Source organism: Loxodonta africana, chromosome 18, assembly GCF_030014295.1.
Source record: "Loxodonta africana isolate mLoxAfr1 chromosome 18, mLoxAfr1.hap2, whole genome shotgun sequence".
Taxonomy (NCBI): Eukaryota; Metazoa; Chordata; class Mammalia; order Proboscidea; family Elephantidae; genus Loxodonta; species Loxodonta africana.
In genome coordinates, this window is record NC_087359.1 from 3,855,399 (window position 1) to 3,877,748 (window position 22,350).

The 22,350-nt window shown below is 39.8% G+C and overlaps 1 protein-coding gene and 1 non-coding gene across 2 annotated transcripts; both read left to right on the forward strand.

The window, feature by feature from the left end:
- Window positions 1–2,908: 2,908 nt before the first annotated feature.
- On the forward strand, window positions 2,909–3,015 carry LOC111747649 (U6 spliceosomal RNA). The gene has a single exon (XR_002783628.1). It is a non-coding gene; the product is annotated as a U6 spliceosomal RNA (small nuclear RNA).
- Window positions 3,016–11,143: 8,128 nt separating this feature from the next.
- On the forward strand, window positions 11,144–21,542 carry MRPL15 (mitochondrial ribosomal protein L15). Its single transcript, XM_003420006.4, has 5 exons — window positions 11,144–11,291; window positions 12,173–12,327; window positions 13,675–13,840; window positions 16,040–16,163; window positions 21,005–21,542. The coding sequence occupies exons 1-5, from the start codon at window positions 11,184–11,186 to the stop codon at window positions 21,340–21,342; spliced, it is 891 nt and encodes a 296-aa protein (XP_003420054.1). The 5' UTR covers window positions 11,144–11,183; the 3' UTR covers window positions 21,343–21,542.
- The last annotated feature ends 808 nt before the right edge of the window (window positions 21,543–22,350 follow it).

Genomic DNA, 22,350 nt, shown 5'->3' on the forward strand with positions numbered 1-22,350 from the left:
TACTTTCTAGATTTTAAAAACTTAGGTTTTTCATTTGAGACTTTACTATTTAGTGCTATAAAATTTCCTTTAAGCACAGCTTTGCTACATCCCACAATTTGTTAGACTTATTTTCATTAAGTTCAAAATACTTTTAATTTCACCTGTGATTTCTTTTTTGACTCATGGACTATTTAAACATGGATGTTGTTTAGTTTCCAAATACATGGGTATTTATCAGGTGTCTTTCTGTTATTGCTTTCTTTTATAAAAAATAATTGTGCTTTAAGTGAAAGTTTACAGAGAAAATTAATTTCTCATTCAAAAATGTATACACAAATTGTTTTGTGACGTTCATTGTAACCCCTACAATATGTCAGCACTCTCTGCCTTTCCAGCCTGGGTTTCCTGTTTCCATTCATCTGGTTTTCTTGTTCCTTCCTGCCTTATTGCCTTTGCTTTTAGGTGGGTGTTGTGCATTTAGTCTGGTATACTTGATTGATCTAAGAAGCATGTTCCTCACATGTGTTATTGTTTGTTTTATAGGCCTGTGTAGTCTTTGGCTGAAAGTAGAACTTCAGGAGTGGCTTCAGTTCTGAGTTAGAAGTGTCCAAGGGCCATAATCTTGGGGGTTTCTCCAGTTTCTATCAGAACAGTAAGTCTGGTTTTTTTTGTTTTTTTGTAAATTTGAATTTTGTTCTACATTTTTCTCCCACTCTGTCTGAGATTCTCTATTGTGATCCTTGTCATAGCAGTTGGTGGTGATAGCCAGGCACCATCTAGTTCTTCTGGGCTCAGGTTGGTAGAGGTCTGTTATTTCATTCTAATTTCATTGTTTTGTGGTTAGAAACCATATCTCGTATGATTTGAATCCTTTTACATTTAATGAGACTTGGTTTGTGGCCCATCGTATGGTCTATTTTTGTAAATGTTTCAGTTGTACTTGAAAAGTATGCATTATCTGCTAGAGTAGTTTGATAGAGTTCTTCAGGTCTTCTGGCCTTACTGATTTTTTTCTATCAATTATTGTGAGAACTGTAATAGTGGATTTGCCTATTTATTCTTTTAGTTCTATCATTTAAAAATATATTTTGAAGCTCTGTTATTAAGTGCATACATATTTAGTATTGTCCTCCTTTTCTATACAATCTGACAATCTCTACGTTTAATTGGTGTGTTTAGACCATTTACATTTGATGTAATTATTAAGGTTAGATTTAATCTACCATTTGCTATTTATCACATTTCTTCTTTGTGCTCCGCCTTTTTTTCCCACCATCTTTTGGATTGAGTATATTTTATGACTCCATTTTATCTCCTTTATTTGCTTATTATCTGTACTTCTTTGCATCATTTATTTAGATGCTGCTTTTGGGTTTATAGTACAGATCTTTAACTTATTAGAGTTTACTTTCTGATATTACTCTTCACGTATAGTAGAAGATCATTACAATAGTTTACATGATTTTCCGTTTCCTGAATTTTGTGCTACTGTCATACATTTTATTTCTAGGTATATTAGAAACCAAACTCGTTGCATTTGAGTTGATTCTGACTCATACAGATCCTACAGGACAGAGTCAAAATGTCCCATAGTGTTTCCAAGGCTGTAGCGGACTAGCATATCTTTCTCCCACAGAGAAGCTGCTCAATTCAAACTGCCGACCTTTCAGTTAGCAGCCAGGTGCTTAACCACTGCACCACGAGGGCACCTTTCTATGTATATTAAAACCGAAACCAAACCCATTGCCGTTGAGTCAATTCCAGCTCAGAGTGACCCTATAGAACAGAGAATTGCCCCATACAGTTTCCAAGAAGCAGCTGATGGATTCAAACTGCTGACCTTTTGGTCAGCAGCCAAGTTCTTAACCACTGTGTCACCAGGGCTCCTCTATGTATATTAAAAAGCATTGCCATTGAGTCAATTTGAGTGACCATGTAGGATAGAGTAGAACTGCCCCGTAGGGTTTCCAAGGAGTGGCTGGTAGATTCAAACTGCCAACCTCTTGGTTAGGAGCTGAGCTCTTATCCACTGTGCCACCAGGGCTCCCTATGTGTACTAAGGATCCTATTTGATCCTATTTTTTTTCTTTAAACAGTCAATTATTTCTTAAAGACATTTAAAAATTAGAAAAAAGTATACCATATTTAAACACATATTTGCCATTTTCAGGGTTCTTTATTCCTTCAGATGTATCCTGATTTACAGCTGGCATAATTTTTGTCTGCCTGGAGTTTTTTTTTTTTTTTTTTTTAACATTTCCTATGATGATGTTCGTCTGGTGATGAATTCTTCAAACTTTTTAAAGTGTAAATTAGTATTTATTTCATTTTCTTTTTTAAAACATATTTTCATGGTATATAGAATTCTAGGTGACCATTTTTTTTCTATCTGTACATTAAAGATGTTCCATTGTCTTTTTGCTTTCATTGTTTTCAATAAGAAGTCTATTGTCTTTCTTACCTTTGTTCCAATCTACATGTGTCTTTCTTCTCTGGCTGGTTTTAAAGTTTTTCTTTATCACTGGATTTTAAGTTATTTGATTATGATGTGCATTGGCATGGTTTTCTTTATACATCTTCTGCTTGGGGTTCATTGATCTTCTTGGAAATGTAGGCTTATAATTTTCATTACATTTGAAAAAATTTTAGCATATATGTACATATATAATCTCATTTCCCCTCTTCTTTCTGAGAATCCAACTACACTTATATTAGGCTGCTGGTCCCACAGCTCACTTTTTTTTTTTTCCTGTTCTGTTCACTTTTTTTAAAGTCTTTACTCTGTTTCATTTTGGATGATTTATTATGTCAAGTTTATTAATCTTCTGCAGTGTCTAATCTGTTGATAATCTCATCCAGATTGTTTTTCTTCTCAGAACTTTTTCCTTCTCTAGCTCTATTTGCCTTTTAAAAAAATATCTTTCATGTGCTCGCTTCAGCAGTGCATATACTAAAATTGGAACGATACAGAGAAGATTAGCATGGCCCCTGCACAAGGATGACATGCAAATTTGTGAAGCGTTGCATATTTTTACTGGATTTGTAAACTTTCACTTAAAGTGCAATAAAAATTATTAAAAAAAAAATCTTTTGTGACTGTCCTTAACATGCTTATCCTTCTGTGTGGTTTTACATATGGACTATATATTAACTGTTTTAACATTCTGGCCAACTAATTCTATCACCTCTGTCATTTCTGGGTCTGTCTATACTGATTGATGTGTCTTTTCATTATATGTCTTATTTTCTGCCTGATTTTTGCATGCTTGGTAATTTTTTATTTAATACTATATATTGTGAATTTTACCCTGTTGAATGTTGGAGTTTTTGTTTTAAAGAATATTTTGTGGCTTTGTTTTTGGGTGCAGTTACTTGTAATCAATTGGATGTTTTTGAAGGTTGCTTTATATTGTGTTAGGTGGGTCAACTATAGCCTCTAATCTGGACTGATTTGGTCCCACTACTGACTCAATATTTTTGTGAGAATGCCCCTTGTGTTGGGAGACCTTTTTATTCTGGCTGATGGGGACATATGATGTGTGAGCTCTGGAGATGGTCCTGCATGAATCTTTCTGTTGGTCTTTTACTGCCTTAGCATTTTCCTCACGCACATGCACTGATCAGTACTCCTCTGGAGCTTTCCCCATGCAGCTCTCTCTTCTCTCATACTCGGCTCCATAAATTATAGTGAGCTTTTTTTTTGTATGAACTCTGAATTCTGTCTCCTCAACTGAGGGAGACTGGGCTCTGCTTGGGTACCCTCTCTTTGCATGTAGCCTGAAATTCCCACCAAGCAGTAAGCTGGGGCATTAATATGGTTCACCTCATTATTTTCCTTCTCTCAGAGATGACTTTCACTGCCTGTTGTCTAAAATCTGAAAACCATTGTGTCATTTATTTTGCCTACTTAGTTTTTCATGGCAAAAGGATAAATCTGTTTTTTTACTCCATCATGGTTGGAAGCAAAAAATCTCAGAAATACTATATATTTTAAATGGATTGGAAGTAGGGTCTGTACAGATGTAATCAAGTTGAGATTATACTTGATTAGGGTGGGCCCTAATCCAATAACTGATGTCCTTATAAAAAGAGGGAAATTTCAACACAGGAACACACAGGGAGAAAGCCAGGTGAAAATGGAGGCAGAGATCAGAGCAATGTTTTTACAAGCCATGGAACATCAAGAATTGCTGGCAACCACCAGAAGCTAGGAGAGAGAGGCATGGAACAGATTCTCTCTAGAGCCTTCAGAAGAAACCAATCCTGCAGACACCTTGATTTCAGCCTTCTAGCCTGAAAAAAATGTGACAAAAGAAATTGCTATTGTTTTAAGCCACCCAATTTGTGTTAGGTACGGCAACCCTAGGAAACTAATGCAACTAATATACACATATGTAGCAAAAGTTTAAAGAAATGCATGGGCAGCAAAAATTTCAAATCCAGAATATTGGTTATTTCTGGGGAAGCTTGGAGAAAGAGAAATGTGATTAAGTGTGAAAAGGGGCCTACTTGTATATATGTATATATGGAGTCCACTGGCGTGGTGAAGTGGAAAGCTGGTGGTGTAGTGGTTAAGTGCTACAGCTGATAACCAAAAGGTCAGTAGTTCAAATCCACCAGGCACTTCTTGGAAACCCTATGGGGCAGTTCTACTCTGTCCTATAGGGTCACTATGAGTTGGAATTGACTTGAAGGCAACAGGTTTTTTTTTTTTTTTTTTTTTTCGTGGGGAAGTGGTTAAGAGCTCAGGCTTCTAACCAAAAGGTCAGCAGTTTAAATCTACCAGCCATTCCTATGGGGCAGTTCTACCGTGTCCTATAGGGTCGCGGTGAGTTGGAATCGACTTGAAGGCACAAAACAATAGTATATATGTAATACTTTACTTTATAAACTGGGTGGTGGGCATATAGGTATTCAGTTTATATTTAGTTATATGATATATTTAATATCAGGCCTGATTCCAAATAGAACAAAGGATGAAATATTTTTAAAACACTAGAATAAAAAAACATGCATGTTGTAGTAGTATATTGGTTGAACATTTTACTTCCTCTTTCAAATATGTGTGCAATACATAATAATCTTGAAATTAAAACCATCACCCATAAAATCAGTGAGACTGTCCTAGGCCCATTTCTTTGATTTTTGCTCTGAGAAGTTGATATGGAGAATATTCATACCGCCAGACTTTTTTACCTTTAGAAAAGTTCAGGCAGCTTAACTGAGGCTAGAAAAATTGGAAATTGGAAACCTGACTAGGAAAAATGAAGTAACATTCTAAGGACTCATTCTTCCAGCTCTGTAAAATAGTAGGAAATAATTTCCTCAGTTTTAGAGGAATGGGATAGCAGCAAAACTTGTGGGTGTGAAGGATTGTGGTAGTCATTAACAATGTTTTCCAGTTATTTTCTGTGTTTCAGGACATAGTAGGATTACACTTCCCAGCCCCTTTTTGGTGAGGTCATGTGGTTAGTTCTGGTCAATGGGTTGTGAGCAGAAGAGACAAGTGTCACTTCCAGGCTAGAGCCTTTCATTCATTGTACCCTCCAGAATCCTCTTTCCATTTGTCATAGCAACCAGCAAGTTTTCTGATGGTGGCTGCCCTCAGCCTGGGTCCTAGATTTAGACAGATATGGAGCAGAGCTCCCAGCTGATCCATGATGGGCACATAGTGTAAGTGAGGAATAAACCTTTTCTTAGAAAGCACTAAAAGTCCCTTTGTATCATTCAGCTCAATAGTCCCTTCAGAGAGGCACTCAGTCTATAAAAGACCCCCACAAGCATCAGTCACTTTCTAACACATCCCTCTGCTTAATTGTCTTCTTGGTACTGCTTACTCATGACATTTATTGTTTATTGTCTGTCTCCCCCTTCTAAAACAGAAAGATTCATGAGAACAGAAAACTTAACCTACTTCATTCACTAGTCTCCCCCAGCACTTTGAAGATGGAGACACAGGCAGGAATCAGAACAGACAGACCCTTATAGGTCATAGTAGGAAGTTTGAAAGTACAACTTGAAGTTCCTGAAGGGCAGTTAGGCTCTGACTAATTTAGGAGAATGGACTGGAAGGGAACAGTCATGGGGCTGAAAGCAGACACATCAATCAGTGGACTGTTGATATGGAGGGACAGTGGGTAGAGGGTTTTTTTAAATTTGTTTTTGGTCTTGGTTTTTAAGATGAGTGATATTAGAGTATGTTTATATGCTGATGGCAACATCCAGCAGAGGAGACACTGATAATGCAGAATGGAAGGAATAATCAAAGCAACAAAATCTTTACTTGCACAGGTAAGAAGGTTGGGAGTCCAGATCACAGGTGGAAAGACTGATCTTTGACAGAGACACATTCTTCACTTTAATAGTAGGGGAGGAATGCAGTTACAGGAAGGATTGTAGATTTAGTGTGGGATGTCAAGGGAGTTCCTTATCTCATGGCTTTTATTTTCTACAGTATAAGAGAAAATCTTTAGTTGAGGGAGACAGAAGGTACAAAAGTCATCCTGGGGGGTGAAAAAGTAAATTTTCCAGAAAGCTAGAATTGGATGACCAACTTGAGTTTTGTGATCATGAATTTAAAGAAAGCTGGTCAGGCCAGTTATTTGCAGCCAGTAAAAAGGGAAACACTGAAAATGCTAGAGAGTAAATACAGTAATTATTTTAGCTTCTTATTCACACTAAATGGTCATCTAAAGTGTATATATATATTATAATCCATGACAATGTTAAAGACAAGATACAGCTAACAGAAATTGAAAAGTAGAAGTGGCACAAAAGTATGAGAGGGTAGGCGTGCCAGTATCTTCATCTTACACAGGGGAGTCAGTGTATGTTTCAAAAATTGAAAACCCAAGATATAAATGTTTAAAGTACTTTGTTATGCTATCTATATTACAAAGTTTACCAGAAGATAACTAAAATGCTAGGAAATAGTTTAAATGATCCAAGTCTTTATTATAATAAAAGAGAATATATAATATCAAAGTAGGTAAAACAATTAGTGACCAGAAATGTCTTATTCATTGATATACAGGCAATCATCAGAAGCAATAAAAAGAAAGTTAAAAGTGATTGCATATGAGGATTGGAACTGGAAAACGGGATAGGAGAAAACTGTTTCTTATTATAGGCTCTTCTGTACTATTTGATTTTTTTTAAATAACGTGTAACATGTGCATTTCTACACTTTAATAAAATCTAAAAAATAACAGCTCTTTGGGCTGGACCTTTAAGCCAGGTCCAGCTCTTGGTAAAACTGTTGTTGTTTTGTGCCATTGAGTCAGTTCCAACTCACAGCAACCCTATGTACAACAACTGAAACACTGCCAAGTCCTGTGCCATCCTCACAGCGGTTGCTATGTTTCAGCCTATTGTTGTAGCCACTGTGTCAATCAATCCCATTGAGGATCTTCCTCTTTTTCGCTGACCCTCTACTTTACCAAGCATGATGTTCTTCTCCAGGGACTACACCCTCCTGATAACATGTCTTGCCATCCTTGCTTCTAAGGAATATCCTGGCTGTATTTCTTCTAAGACAGATTTGTTCATTCTTCACGGTATATTCAATATTCTTTGCCAACGCCATAATTCAAATGCATCAATTCTTCTTTGATCTTCCTTATTCATTGTTTTCTACTTACCTGAAGTTTATAAACGTTTTATATCACCATCATCATTACACAATATTTATTAAGCACCCACATGCTTGGTGTATTAAACCCTGCTTAAATCAAGAAGACCTACTTGTGTAGTATTTACCTCAACAACTATTTAAGGCCCATCCTTATTCTAGTCCCAGCTAATAGTCACTAATGAATCATTACATGAAAAGAATTAAATGAACCTGGTAAAGATAAAATGCAGGTAGTTTCATCAAGGTGACATATCCGGCACCTTTCCATGCTCTCCTCACAGCCCTGTCTCTGAAGGGATAAGTAAACCAGCCAGTTTCCATCCAGTCAGTTCTGCCTCATGGTGATCCCATGTGTGTCAGAGTAGAACTGTGCTCCAAAGGGTTTTCAATGGCTGTGATTTTTTTCAGAAATAAATTGCTAGGCCTTTCTTCTGAGGTACCTCCGGGCGGGCCTGAACCTCCAGCCTGTGAGTTAACAGCCGAGCACTTAACCATTTGTACCACTCAGGGACCCTTGGCTGTTAAACGAAAGATTGGAAGTTTGAGTCCACTCAGGTGCCTCAGAAGAAAGACCTGGTGATCTACTTGCCAAAAAGCAGCCATTGAAAACACTCCGGAGCACAGTTCTGCGCTAACACACATGGCGTTGTCGGGAGTTGGCATCAACTGCAGGGCAACTGGTAGGGAGAGGTGGGGCACGAACATTTGGGAGTATGTGAGAGAGGCCTTCCCAAGGCACCTCATATTGTAGCACCTGTATCAAGTTCATTTAATTCTTTTCATGTAACAATTCAGGAGTGACTACTAACTGGGGCTGGAATCAGGATGGCCCTCTTAATAAGGAGTTGTTGTTGAGGTAAATATTTTATTACAGGTAGGTTTTCTTGAGTTAAGCAGGCTTTAGCACAACACCTCAAGCATGTGGGTGCTTGATAAATATTACTGTGTGATGATGATGTAAAACTTCTACAGACTTAAGGAGAGGATTGCTGACTTATTCACAGACCCGCTTAATTTACATTCTTATGACACAGATGAAACTCATTATTGTGACAATTTTACATGCTTGATCGACTGCTGGATACGGGATAAACAAATCCACAGCCTATAATTAACAGCAAATAATTATCTCCATTATTATTAATTTTTTTTTAATATCCACCAGTAATACAACTTATATAACAAAGTGTTTACTTCCAAGAAGTGCAGTGCGTTATATTCCCTGTATCTCATTTATTAAACCTTTCCCATGGGAAAAATATATATTGGTACTAACACACCCAGAAGTCCATTACTTAATGTAAACAATAATTTTCTAAGTACAGAAAAAAAAATTGTGCATCTCTCTGTAGATTAGTGCATATTTTCCAATTATTTCTCGCAATTTTCCATCCAGGGGTATGAAATATCCAACAAAGATGATGAAATCTATTGAATGGAAAACTTTTCTAGGCAAGAACTCACTTATATTTCTCCCTTCTAAATATCTTTTGTACTTCTAAGTAGAATCTGGAAATTGCCTTTATATCATCCTATAGAATTCATGTATTTTTCTTGTATTTGTGCTATTAAGTCTACAAGAGGCATACCTTTTTTTAAGTTTTTAAAAATATTCAACTTTGGAGACCCTCCCCTCCTAGATTTCAAAAAACTAGAGGGCAAGATTGTTTGATTCATCCAAGTACATTTCTCAGTAACTAGTTCAGTGTCTTGCTCATAAATATCAATTTAGTAGAGGAACACAACTTTTTCTTCCTGTAATTTTACACTTCACTTAAAATAACTTCAAAAGGTTCAAATAAACATAGAAACATCTGCGCTCCAAAAATTTAATTTTTCCCTTCATTATTTGTGATCACTAATAATCACCAGGAACAGCTCTCCAGCAAGACAGTGAAATAGCAATAGAACACTAAAACAAAGAAGAAAAAGAAAGGAACAGTCTTTTTTTAATATTTAAATCACTTGAGACCAATTAAAAAAAAGAGAGAAAGAAGCTGGTATTTTTGGAGTAAAAACTATTATGTATTTTTGGATGCAGATAAAAAATATTACTTTTATAATAGACCAAACCCAACTCATTGCGTTCAGTTGATTTTGACTCCTAGCGACCCTCTAGGACAGAGTAGAACTGCTCCGTAGGGCTTCCAAGGAGCAGCAGGTGGATTTGAATTGCTGACCTTTTGGTTAGCAGCCTCAACTCTTAACCACTGCACCACCAGGAGACTGTAAATTTGAAACCTGGCTCTGCCACTTGCTGGTTGTGATGACGCCGTGAACTAATAGGTTCCTGTCAAGCAGACTAGCAAACTGAAGTCAGCCAGGTGCAGCACTGAAAGAACAGAGAGGTTTATTCACAGTTTGCAAACTGGGAAGCAGGCAGGGTCTCACGACCTAAGGCTGCCAGCTCCGTGAACCAGGGCAGATTTATTCCTTTTATAGGGAGTGACATACATATTCATGAACAGTGAGGGGAGGATCTTCAGTCCTGCAATGCGTGTGCGGTCCGCATAATTTTAGTTAATGAGTTTTTGAGCAAGGCTCAAACTATTGCCCAAAAACTATTGCCCACAGCCCTAAAAAAATGGTGATGGCTCGCTACTGCCACCCCAGGAAGGTCATAAAAAAAAAAAATAGCCAGTAAATTCAAAGTCAGTGCATCTGCTTCTCGGCCTCCTGCCTGGAGAAAAAAGAAACTTGGCGATTCAACCAATCATGGTGAAGTGCAGTAAAAGTTGTTACAAAAATGTAGCAAGAGTAGACTTTTCTGAAAAACAAACATTATGGGATGGTTAATAACCTTTCATGACTGCCTGCCTCAGTGAGCGTATGGGCAAGCTGCTTAATGTCTGAATCCATTAAAAAGGTGGTAACAAAACCTACCTCTCCAAGCGGTTTAGTTTGGATAAGCCAAATAAGGCTAACTGAACAGTGTGGGGGCATACACAAAGTGCTCAAATGGTCCCTATCACTACTACTACCAAGTGAATAACTCAGTGCCTCAGTCAAAGCACTACAGGTGAATGCGGATAAAATTCAGGGTTTGAATCTTATTCAAATGTTGGTTATGAGCGGGCACTTTAATAGCAGGACTGTTTTCTTTCCTCACGGTGTATCACAGCCAAGTTCAAATGCTAGTAATTTACCGCTTACAGTATTTTACTCGGGGCTCACCACTGAGCTCGGAGAAGTCACTGCTTCACACGGCCCAAATGTAAGACAAAATATTCAAGGCTAAACACAGACCAAATACTCTCTAACACACAGCATTTTCAACGCGTGCTTTTGCTGTGGCATGAGAGAACGTGTTCCGTTCAGGATATTGAACGGCAGCCAAAAGTCAGAGCATGATTTTTCCAAATTTTTATCCCAAAGGGCAGTGCAGCACCAAAACTCGCAGACTTTGAGACGTCACCGCCGCGTTTCAACGTTCCCAGCGCACCTCTGCGGCAAAGCGCGTGGCGGGCTGCTGTGCGGCAGGGGGGTGCAGCGGCCGTAAAGCGCGGCCCGGAGGCCACGTGGGTTCGGCTTCCGCTCCGCTGCCCTTGGGGGTTCTCGGCCCGGGATCATGGCGGGCCCGGTGCAGGGAGGCGGGGCGAGGGCCCTGGACCTGCTGCGAGCCCTGCCGCGAGTTAGCCTGGCCAACTTGCAGCCGAATCCCGGCTCCAGGAAACCGGTAAATGTCTGGTGGCGGTGCGGGAGCTCGGGGGATCTGTGCTGTCGAAGCGGCTCTTCGCCCTTCCCTCCTCGTTGCCGAGAATTCCCGTCCTGGAGGAGCGTTGGGGATGAACCTGGGTCGGGGAACCCGTGTTCTTCTCCACTGCGCAGAGGAAAATCCATGTGGTCCCAGCTTTTGAAAAAGACTTAAAAGCACCAATATGTTAGGGCGGATGAGCAAACTGGCAGAAAGTACGAAATGACTGCCTTCTTCAAAATCGGGTTTAAAATGAAATGCTTTCGCTGTGTATCTTTATGTTCATTGGAAAGACCTGAAATGATATAATACGTTAGATTTATCTTCTGCGGCTCACCGAGTACAGCTAAAAAAGTTGATAGTTGATGTATTTTCATCTTCACAGATTCAGTTCAAAGCTTTTGTGAAGTGACTGGAAGTAAATTAAAATTATGTTCTTTATAAGTCACTCTTCGAATGAAATATGTGGATGGCAAGTTTTTACAGTTGATTCCAATTTTTTTTTCTTTTTTGGATGTTACGTAAACTTTCGTGTGGATGTTTAATTCTAGAGTTTTTTTTTTTCAACTTCAGCCAGTCTGTAAAGTCTATTTCCCAATCCCATCCATTCAACTTTGCCTTTGAAACACAGCGTGGCATTGGTAATGAGAATTAGCTACAGTGCAGAGGGAAAGATCCTAATGTAGAATGTGCTGATATGTGAAGACGTAGAAAAGTGCCCTGCACAGTAGTACATGCCTAGTCAGCACTGGTCGTTTGGATGAATGAATGACATAACAACAGCAACAAAGTACAGTAAAGAGGCGAAATGCAGTTTTAAAAAATGTGTCTGTAGATCTTAAAATTCCCTTCTTTCCTTGTAGGAGAGAAGACCAAGAGGTCAGAGAAGAGGTAGAAAGTGTGGCAGAGGCCATAAAGGAGAAAGGCAGAGAGGAACCCGTCCTCGGCTGGGCTTTGAGGGAGGCCAGACTCCATTTTATATCCGAATCCCAAAATACGGGTTTAATGAAGGACATAGGTAAGGTTTCTTTACTTTGTAAGATAGAAACTCCTAATTTTCACTGAGAATCACCTAAAAAATAACTTGGTAGAAATTTAAGTTGACTTTGAAGCAAACATTTGCTAATGTTTTTCTGGATAGTACTATTTTCTTACCTCATGGTGTATCAGCAGCCAAGTTCAAATGTTCATAACTTAACTGTTCACATTATTTTATTCTGGACTCCCCATTGAGCTCAGAGAAGACATGGCCTGACATGGACTGCTGTCTCTAAGACAAAATATTCAAGGCCAAACGTGGGCTAACAAAATATTCTCTAACATACTTGGTAATGAAAATTAGCTTGGGTTGTGGTGGTTGGTTAGTTGATGTTAAGTCAGTTCCACCTTACGGCAACCCCACGTGTGCAGAGTAGACTGCTCCATGGGGTTTTCAAAGCTGTGACATTTGGAAGCAGATTTCCAGGCCTGTCTTCTGAGGTGCCTCTGGGTAGGTTTGAACCACCAGCCTTTTGGCTGGTCATCAAGCACTTAATTGTTCATGCCACCCAGGGACTTCTTAGGCTAGAGTAGTGGAAGAGAAAGCTTCAACTTTGCACTCGAATCTGCAAAATGAAGAGAATAATACCTATTCTTGTGATTGGAGGATTAGCAATAATATACATATAAAATATACTGTTTATTGTACTCAGCCAATAACTCATAACTACCATTGTTACGTTGAGCTCCGTTAACATATAACTCAGTAAGTGAGTGAAGTAAATGCTTAGAGAGGGAATTGTTTTTTGTAAAACAAAGGAAGTACTGGCTGTGTTTCATTACCAATGTTATTAAGCAGTGTTACATGTTTTGTCGTACTCAGGAGCCCTGATGGAAACCCTGGTGACGTAGTGGTTAAGTGCTACGGCTGCTAACCAAAGGGTCGGCAGTTCAAATCCGCCAGGTGCTCCTTGGAAACTCTATGGGGCAGTTCTACTCTGTGCTATAGGGTCGCTATGAGTCAGAACCGACTCGACGGCACTGGGTTTGGTGGAGCCCTGATGGTGCCGTGGTTAAACGCTTGGCTGCTAACTGAAGGGTCAGCAGTTCAAGCCCCCCAGCCATTTTCAGGAAAAAGATGTGGCAGTCTGCTTCTGTAAAGATTACAGCCTTGGAAACCCTATGAGGCAGTTCTCCTCTGTCCTGTAGGGTTGCTATGAGTTGGTATCGACTCCATGGCAGTGGGTGTGGTTTAGAGGTTGTACTCAGAGGGCTTTATTCTGTTGAAGTACTGAGGGAAAACACGGGACAAAACTTTGAGTTGATTTGGAGCAGTGACAGGAAGATTGATTTGACTGAGTTTTCTGACTTTTTTCTTGTTTGGTAGCTTCAGACACCAGTATCAGCCCTTGAGTCTCAATAGACTGCAGTATCTTATTGACTTGGGTCGAGTTGATCCCACTCAACCTATTGACTTAACCCAGCTTGTCAGTGGGAGAGGTGTGACCATCCAGCCACTTAAAAGGGATTATGGTGTCCAGCTAGTAGAGGAGGTAAGTGTGAAATGGATCTTTTGGGATAACATAGAAGGATATTTGTAGGTTCAGTATAATCAGCACTTTCTGTACACCCTTTATTTTTATCCCTTTGAGTTGTCATCACCATTACATAGTGGTAGCATGCATTACTCCCAGGTGTGGTTTTGGAAAGCCAGGCTCACTCTCATCTGTAGTAGCCCATCCCTCTGCCTGGCATGCTCTACTCCTGTATGTCCATGTGGCTGGTTCCTTCACTTTATTTGGTTCTCTGCTTAAATATTATCATATCAGGAGGGTCTTTTTTCTTTTGATATCCTTTCATAAAAGAGCATCACTATCCCCACCCTACCCCACCCCAGGCACATTCTGTCTTATCTATCCAAGGCATTTTTTTTTTTGGCTGTATTTCAACACCTGATGTTTATTAGCAAGTTATTCATTTATTTCTCATTGTTTCCCTCACTAGAATATAAGCTCCTTGAGGGCAAGTACTTTGGTTTATTGCTGTATTTTCTCAATATTGGAAATATTGGCACATGGTAGCCACTCAGTAAATATTTATGGACAAAAGGAACGAATCAAATTTTAATTGCAGGGAAAAAGTTTGCTACTGATAGGAGTTGACCAAGAGTTTCATAAGCAAATAAACCTTTATACAATTACTCCTGTTTTTTTATGTGTAAATAATAGAACTGTGTAGGTGACTTACTGTCCACTAGAGGGAAACTTGTTTATAGGAAAGCCTTTTAGATTCCTTGGAACAAATGAGCCTATGGATAAAAAGCTGTCTAAATAAAAGAATTTGGAAAGAGAATAACAATTATAGGAATAACCCCAGTATTCTACTGCAGTGGTCACAGGCAGGAAATACACATGTACATTAACACCTGGAAAAATATATGAATTCATCAGCAGTTAAATTGTACATCCAAACAGCCTCTGTAAGCGTCTAACTATTAAACTAACAAAAATAATCCTTAAAACTCTAAACCAAGGCAGTGGTTGAATAAATATAATTATACATCCTTTATAGCCCTGTAAATTGGTTTACTTTTTCTGGATTTCAGATTTGCAGTAAAAAGTGGTTAATAAGACTTTCAGTTCTTTGGCACAGAATTACCAATTTGGGAATATATGTTGTAAAGGAAGAACAAAACAAAAGCAACTTAACTGATACGAAGTCATTTTTGAAATGCTACTTATAGTACTGAAAACATTGGAATTAATGCTCAGAATGGGAAGATGGTGAGGCAACCTATGGAATAGTGATTAAGAATATGGCAACACTCTATTTTCTTGAATCGGAGGTCCTCTTGGTTTGGAGCCAATTTTTTTCAGCCGTAGCAAAATAGTGAAAAATTTCTATTGCTACAAAAAGAATGGTGATCCCCCTACCTTTTTATTTTTATCAAAATCTATTTTGAAGTACAGAAAAATGTAACACATCCTGACTAATGTGACCAAATCAGAACTTTAAAAAGTTCAGTACTACATTTTCTAGCATTGACTCTTCTGGGGAAAGATAGGTTAATTTTTTGTCAATGTAGAGGCTGTAATAAAGTCAGTAGTTACTGAAAAGTGAACTTCTGATGTCCTCTTCTGCCTTTTTCCCTGAGAGGGCTGACGCCTCCAGGGCTCAGATACGATTGTCAGATATTCTGTGTTTTTGCCAGCTCTAGCCTCCTCCTCCACCTTTTTAGCTCCCTGATGGCCTCTCGTTTAGGGATGAGTAAGATTAGTTTTTATCTGTGTCACACAGCATAGTGTTGTGGTTAAGAACTCACAGACTGTGACTCAACTCCCTGGGCTCGAATCCTTGCTTTGTGACCTCAGGCATGCTACTTAGCCTTTCTGTGCTCCAGTGTCCCCTTGTACAAAGTTGGGATAGCAGTAATACCTATCATAGGCTTCTTACGAAGACTAGACAGTTTACTGTTTATGAAGCGCTTGGATTGGGCGCTGACATACATGTCCACGAAATAAGATGAAAATGCAGTCATTCCTACTGGGAATGAAAATTGGTTAAACAAGGTGGCCTAAATAAGATGTAAAACATTTGATAGAACCTCAAAGCAGGGGGATTTAAAGTAGGAATTACTGTTACATGGTAGGCACTTTAGAAGAGAAAGCACTGTTCCAAAAAAGATGCTTATGGAGTTCATTTAACTTTTAGCCTAGCTGCGTACTAACAGACTTTGTGTTGACCTTTTACAGGGTGCTGATGCCTTCACAGCTAAAGTTAATATTGAGGTGCAGTTGGCTTCAGAACTGGCCATCGCTGCAATCGAAAAAAATGGCGGTGTTGTTACTACCGCCTTCTACGATCCCAGAAGTCTGGGTAAGCTTGTGATGCAGCCATTTTCTTCTCTCCCTCTTTGTCTCATCCTGGCTGCTGCTTTCTAATTATTGAGTGAATAGCAGATGTTGTAGTTACTTTTGATCCCATCTGTCACATGGGTCATGTAGCTGACAGATGTGACCGGGCAATAAAGACTCGCAGCCCCTCCCCTGAGCTTCAGACCCTCAGCCGCCTGCCGGCTTGGTGTCTCCACTGGCCTGTCTGGTGGTGTCTCACACTTAGAATGGCTGAAATTCTGTGTTGTTCTTTTTATCTCACTCAGCTCTTTTTGAAATCTTCCCCATCTAAGTGTATTGTAGCTCCATTTCCTGGGTTTTTTGGTCAAAAATTTGGAGTCATCTTGACTTTTTCCTTGATACCCTAATAAATCCTATGAGCTTTGTCTTCAAAATATGTCCAGGCTCCAGCAGCTTTTGATTATCTCCAACTGTTGCTAGCCCAGCCCAACCGCCAGCCTCTGTCACCTGCCCCTCTGCATCTGCTCTTGCCTACAGTGTAATGACATAGCAGAGCGTCCCTTTAAAGCTTACACTGTCACTCCTCTGCACGAAATCTCCAACGTGTCCGTCGTCGCCTACAAAGTCATGTGTGCTCTGTGCTGCCTCTTACCTCTCCGACTCCTCCTCCCTCTGCTCATGCAGACCCATTTTTGGTCACCTGCCCCACCTCCCTCCACACTTGATGCCTTCCCCTCAGACCTTTACCTGCACTCTTCTCTGCCTGGAGGACCCCTCCACCCAGAATCCCCATGGCCCTTGGCCCCGCTCTTCCAGGCCTCTGCTTAAACCAGCCCTTGTTAATGAGCTGTTTCCTGCCTGTCTTAAGTAAGAGAACATACACACACAAATAGCACACACACCCTAGCACCACATACACAAACACCACACACATGAACACCATATGTGGGAATACCATAGACACGAATAGCACATACACAAGTGTCACGCACACATACAAAAAACACAGGCATGGGCAGCACACACACAAATAGCGCACATGAACACCACACACACATACACACAAACATCCACAGACACCACACATGCAGTCACTTCCTGACGCCGTGCCCTGGGCGGGGTTTGCCTTTGACAGTTGTCACAGCTGACAAAGTATAATTTCGTTTCTCTTTCATGCTCTTTATCTCCCATACCTCATGATGGTAGGATCTTTTTGTTCACTGTTGTGTTTCTAGCACGTAGAACAGTGCTCGAGGTTTCTTAGAGGCTCACTTAAAAGTTGTTGAATGAACTGGATATTTGAAGGTACAGAGACTCAAATCAAAGGGAACTTGTTGATTAAATGCTTTCACAGAGAGTTCTTTGATGCTTTTACATTCAAGTAGGAGTTAACAATTTCCTGACTAATGGCTCAATTAGACCATTCCTGTAAAATAAGTACATAAGAGGGAATTTGGAAAACTTTTGTAGCATATGTATGTGAAGAGCTTGAAACAAATAACTACCATTTCATTTTCCTCAAAATTGAAAGCTTTGTAAAAATACTCAACAACATAATTCTCATCTCCCTCTTGTCATTATATATGAGCTTTTCTTATTTTGGTCCATCACTCGTATTTTTTAGAATGATCTGCCTCAAATATGAAAATGAGTATTTTCCTTTAAAACAATTAGAGACATTTGAAAGATTTTTTGGCATCAGTAGAATGTTTTCAGTCAGTGTTAGCACAAAATGTGACATAGGTGTTTTCCTCACAGACAGGGCCATCGGCTGCCGTAAGCAGGCATCCCAGGTGGCCTCGTCAGCCTGTGGTTCGTATGCTGGTGGCACTCCCCGATACCTCTGTGTCTTCCCTGAAGTCTTCTCATTAAAAAGCAATAAAACAAGCCTACTCCTGGTGGCTGTGAGTCGGAATAAACTGGAGGGCAATGGGTTTGGTCTGCTTTGGTTTACTCCTGGTCTCAGCGTTCAGTAATAATTTTTTCTCCAAATAATTTATTTGGTTATAATTTGGCTTCCCAAGTTATAAAGATTTTTTTTCTTTTTTTTTATTGTACTTTCGATGAAGTTTTACAGAACAAACTAGTTTCTCATCAGACGGTTAGTACACATATTATTCTATGACATTGGTTAACAACCCCACTACATGTCAGCACTCTCCCTTCTCAAAATTGGGTTCCCTGTTACCATCTTCCCTGTTCCCTCCTGCCTTCCAGTCCCTGCCCCAGGGCTGGTGTGCCCCTTTAGTCTTGTTCCATGGGCCTGTTCAGCCTTTGGCTGAAGGATGAACCTCAGGAGTGACCTCATTACTGAGCTGAAAGGGTGTCCGGGGGCCATACTCTCAGGGTTTCCCCAGTCTCTGTCAGGCTAGCAAGTCTGGTCTTTCTTTTTGGGGTTAGAATTTTGTTGTACATTTTTCTCCAGCTCTGTTTAGGACCCTCTATTGTGATCCCTGTCAGAGCAGTCAGCGGTGGTAGCCGGGCACCCTCTAGTTGCACTAGACTCAGTCTGGTGGAGGCCGTGGTAGATACGGTCCATTAGTCCTTTGGACTAATCTTTCCCTTGTATCTTTACTTTTCTTCAGTCTTCCTTGTTCTAGAAGGGGTGAGACCAGTGGAGTATCTTAGATGGCTGTTCACAGGCTTTTAAGACCCCAGATGCTACTCACCAAAGTAGAATGTAGAACATTTTCTTTAGAAACTGTTATGCCATTTGAGCTAGATATTCCCTGAGACCATGATCCTCAAAGCCTTCAGCCCAGCAGTTCGGTCCCTCAGGGTGTTTGGATGTGTTTTAAAAAATTTCTAATGCACATTTTTGTTAAGAGTAGGAAGAAAGAATCCTCTTTTTTTTTTTTTTCGCGAACCCTCTGGAAAAGTTTATTGAGTTAGATTTTTAAGGTTTAAAATGAGCTGTATTTTCTTTTGAGGAAGGGTTGCTACATATCCTTTTGATGAGAAGGCCTTCATCATGGCTCATAATGCCTTACTTATCCTGTATTCTTGTATGACAGGCAGCTGTAAGTGCATATTCCAGGTTTATTAGAACTTTGAATGGCTCTAGCCAGTGTGCTTTAGACTTAAAAGAATTTGGGGGTGGGTAGGGGCATCTGGTTCACTTGGTGGCTGTGGGCTGATGCTTACAATGTCATGTGGAACCGGGATTGTCTTCCTATGAGGTTATTCCTTTATGCTTTGCTTACTGTACCCTGCCAGTTGCTGTCAAATCACTTCTGGCTCATGGCAGCCCTGTGTGTGTCAGAGTAGAACTGTGCTCCATAGGGTTTTCAATGGCTGATTTTTTTGGGAGGTAGATTGCGAGGCTTTTCTTGTGAGGTATTTGTGGGTAGACTTGAACCTCTAACTTTTCAGTTAGCAGCTGAGTGTGTTAACCGTTTGCACTACCCTAGGACTTTGTACACTGCATAATTTCTTAGAAGTTTTTTTAGGGGAAGGGATAGGGTATCTTAAATGTTTTATAAACTTTTTTCTTAAACTGATTGAAAAGATAATTTCTTGATGAGTTAAGACCATCAAATCAGACATCGAATACGTAGTTACTCCCTGTAGTAGGTGAGGTATGGAGGATCATTCATCCATGGTGTTCACTGGTTTAGGTGGCTCTGCTTTTGTAATCCTTGGTCCTGACTCTTACTAAATGTGCAGTGTCTAGTTCTCATTTCTGTTTGTGGCCTGCCTGGAGCACCCTCCCCTTTCTATTGTCATTACTCATTTGCTCTGTGTTGGGTTACTACTGGAAAGCCAAATGTATTAGAGTTGTATAAAACAACTGCCAGATTCTACTGTTCAGCAAATATTTATTCATTGGCTGGTGTTTGCCAGACCCAGTTGTAGGAGATAGAGAGACAGTGGTGCGTGCAAAAGAGTCAGCAGTCCTTTCCTTCGCAAAGCTTGTATTTTGGTGGATGATAGTAAACATGTATTGACCTGATTGTGTAAATGTGTGATGTATTGCGTGGATTAAATCAGATCAACTTCATAACTGCCCTACCAGGTATGTATGATTATTTTCAGGCTCTCAGTAAGTCTTTAATACTTTAGTACAGCTATGGTTAAGGTTGCATTGCTAACCCTTGGTAAGTAGGGTGTCACTGTATTCATGCAATTGTGTTTGTCACTGTTTTCTAAAATATCTAAAGGCCCTGTGGCATCTGTGATATTTATGCATAGGCGTTTTCTCCCTGCCTCACCTTTCTCATATCTGCACTTCAAAGCACATGTTTCAGATTTTTTTTTTTTAAGTTTCAAAAAATAAATCTGAACTGGGATTCTCCAGTGTTCTTTGAAGACACTGTGTGTGTAGTTGTTGCTTGGTTTCATTTACTGATTCTTTGCCTGCTATTAAGAGGATTCAGTGTAGTAACTGTGGTATTCTGGGGACCTCAGTGCTTTTGCGTAATTATCTAAACAGGTCAGACCCATGCTAGGGTTCTAAGTCTTCCTGGCTGTTTGACTTGCATTGTGGAGACTTCAGGGTTCAATTTTAAGGTTTTCTATCAGTGGTGTGGCCTACAGTCTCCATGGGGGCCCGTCTTGTTCTAAACGTACCTCAGCCTGTACGTCATGAAAATGTTTTGTTTTTAAACATGGAGCTTAAATACAGTGTTACCTATGTTTAGAAATTTCACTAATCATTGGTAACCCAGGAGTAACTATGACTTTGAAGATGCAAACTATTAAAAATGAAGCTTCTTCTATTTGCTTAGTTAAGACAAGTCTATTTAGTAAAAAACTTCTTGAAGTAGAGTTCTGATCTTGGTAATATTTAAAAACGAAAAATTAAAAAAACCTGTAACAGTTTTTATGTACATAGCCAATATTTGCATCTCTTCTTATTTTTAGAAATTTTGTGCAAACCTGTCTTATTCTTTCTGCGGGGAAAACCTATTCCAAAGCGAATGCTTCCCCCTGAAGCACTGGTGCCATATTATACCGATGCAAGGAATCGTGGTTACCTGGCGGATCCTGCCAAATTTCCTGAAGCGAGACTTGAACTAGCCAAGAAGTATGGTTATATTTTACCTGATATCACAAAAGATGAACTCTTCAAAATGCTCAGCGCTCGAAAGGATCCACGGCAGATCTTCTTTGGTCTTGCGCCAGGCTGGGTGGTGAATATGACTGACAAGAAAATCCTGAAGCCCACAGATGAGAATCTCATCAAGTACTACAGCTCATGAGCACCCCCTCCAAGGGAACAGTGCTGTTAGAGAATGATGGAAAGGGATGGGTGTGTTCGTATTTCTCATGGACTTCTCTAATGTCTAATTCTGCAGATGTTGATGTTAGTTTTCAGTGTAATCATGTCTCCTTTGTTTTTATCTAAAATTAGAATAAAAATGCGATAAGCAAGAAACTGAATCTGCGTGGGTTCTATCTTAATTAACGGTACAAACACCCTGGTAGTTTGACCAAAATGGCTTTTATGTCTTCCTCTGCTTGACTGAACTTTAGTTAGGCTTCCTTTTGACCCTAGACCGCTGACCATCCGCTTACCCCAGCCAGACACCAAACCAGAGAATTCCTTAGCTCCCCCTCCTTCACCTCATCCCTTATGGAATCCAGGGCGCTGGATCACAGAAAAAAAGAAAACATTCATAGTTGAATGACCTGTATTGCAAACTTAGTAACATACCCATCCAATCAATAAAACCCCCTTAATATTTTTCAGTATTTGCCACTAGCCCACCCAAGCCCTTAAGAACTCTGCTGTCTTGTTTCAGCAGAGTTGAGCCCAGACTTAGTTCCAGTCTGATCTCCTCTATTGCAATTAACATTTTTGGGGGGGGGGTTGGGGGGGGAGCAGAAATCCTTGCCTGTTTTAGCATTGTTGGGTGCAATTTTTCTTGGGCATCTTTGGAAAGAAGATTATAATTGGAGTATTTCTAGTCAGATCTTGTCATCTGTGCCTTGTCTTATTACTGTTGCAAATTGTTATGGACATGTGAGTAAAATGGGACTGGTTGTAAGGGCTGGTAGGCCAGGGCTTGAGCAGTTACTAATGCACTGGTGGCCCCTTCTAATCAGCAACCCAAGGGAAATGCTGCCACCCATTGCCAAGATGGTAAGCTCCAACTCAGGGAGAGTAAGGGTAAAGTTTAAGACTTTTTAAGTCAGGTGGATAGCTTCTAAGTATGATATTAGCCAGAAAAATAGATAATTAGAGAGACAAATTTCAAGTGAATTCA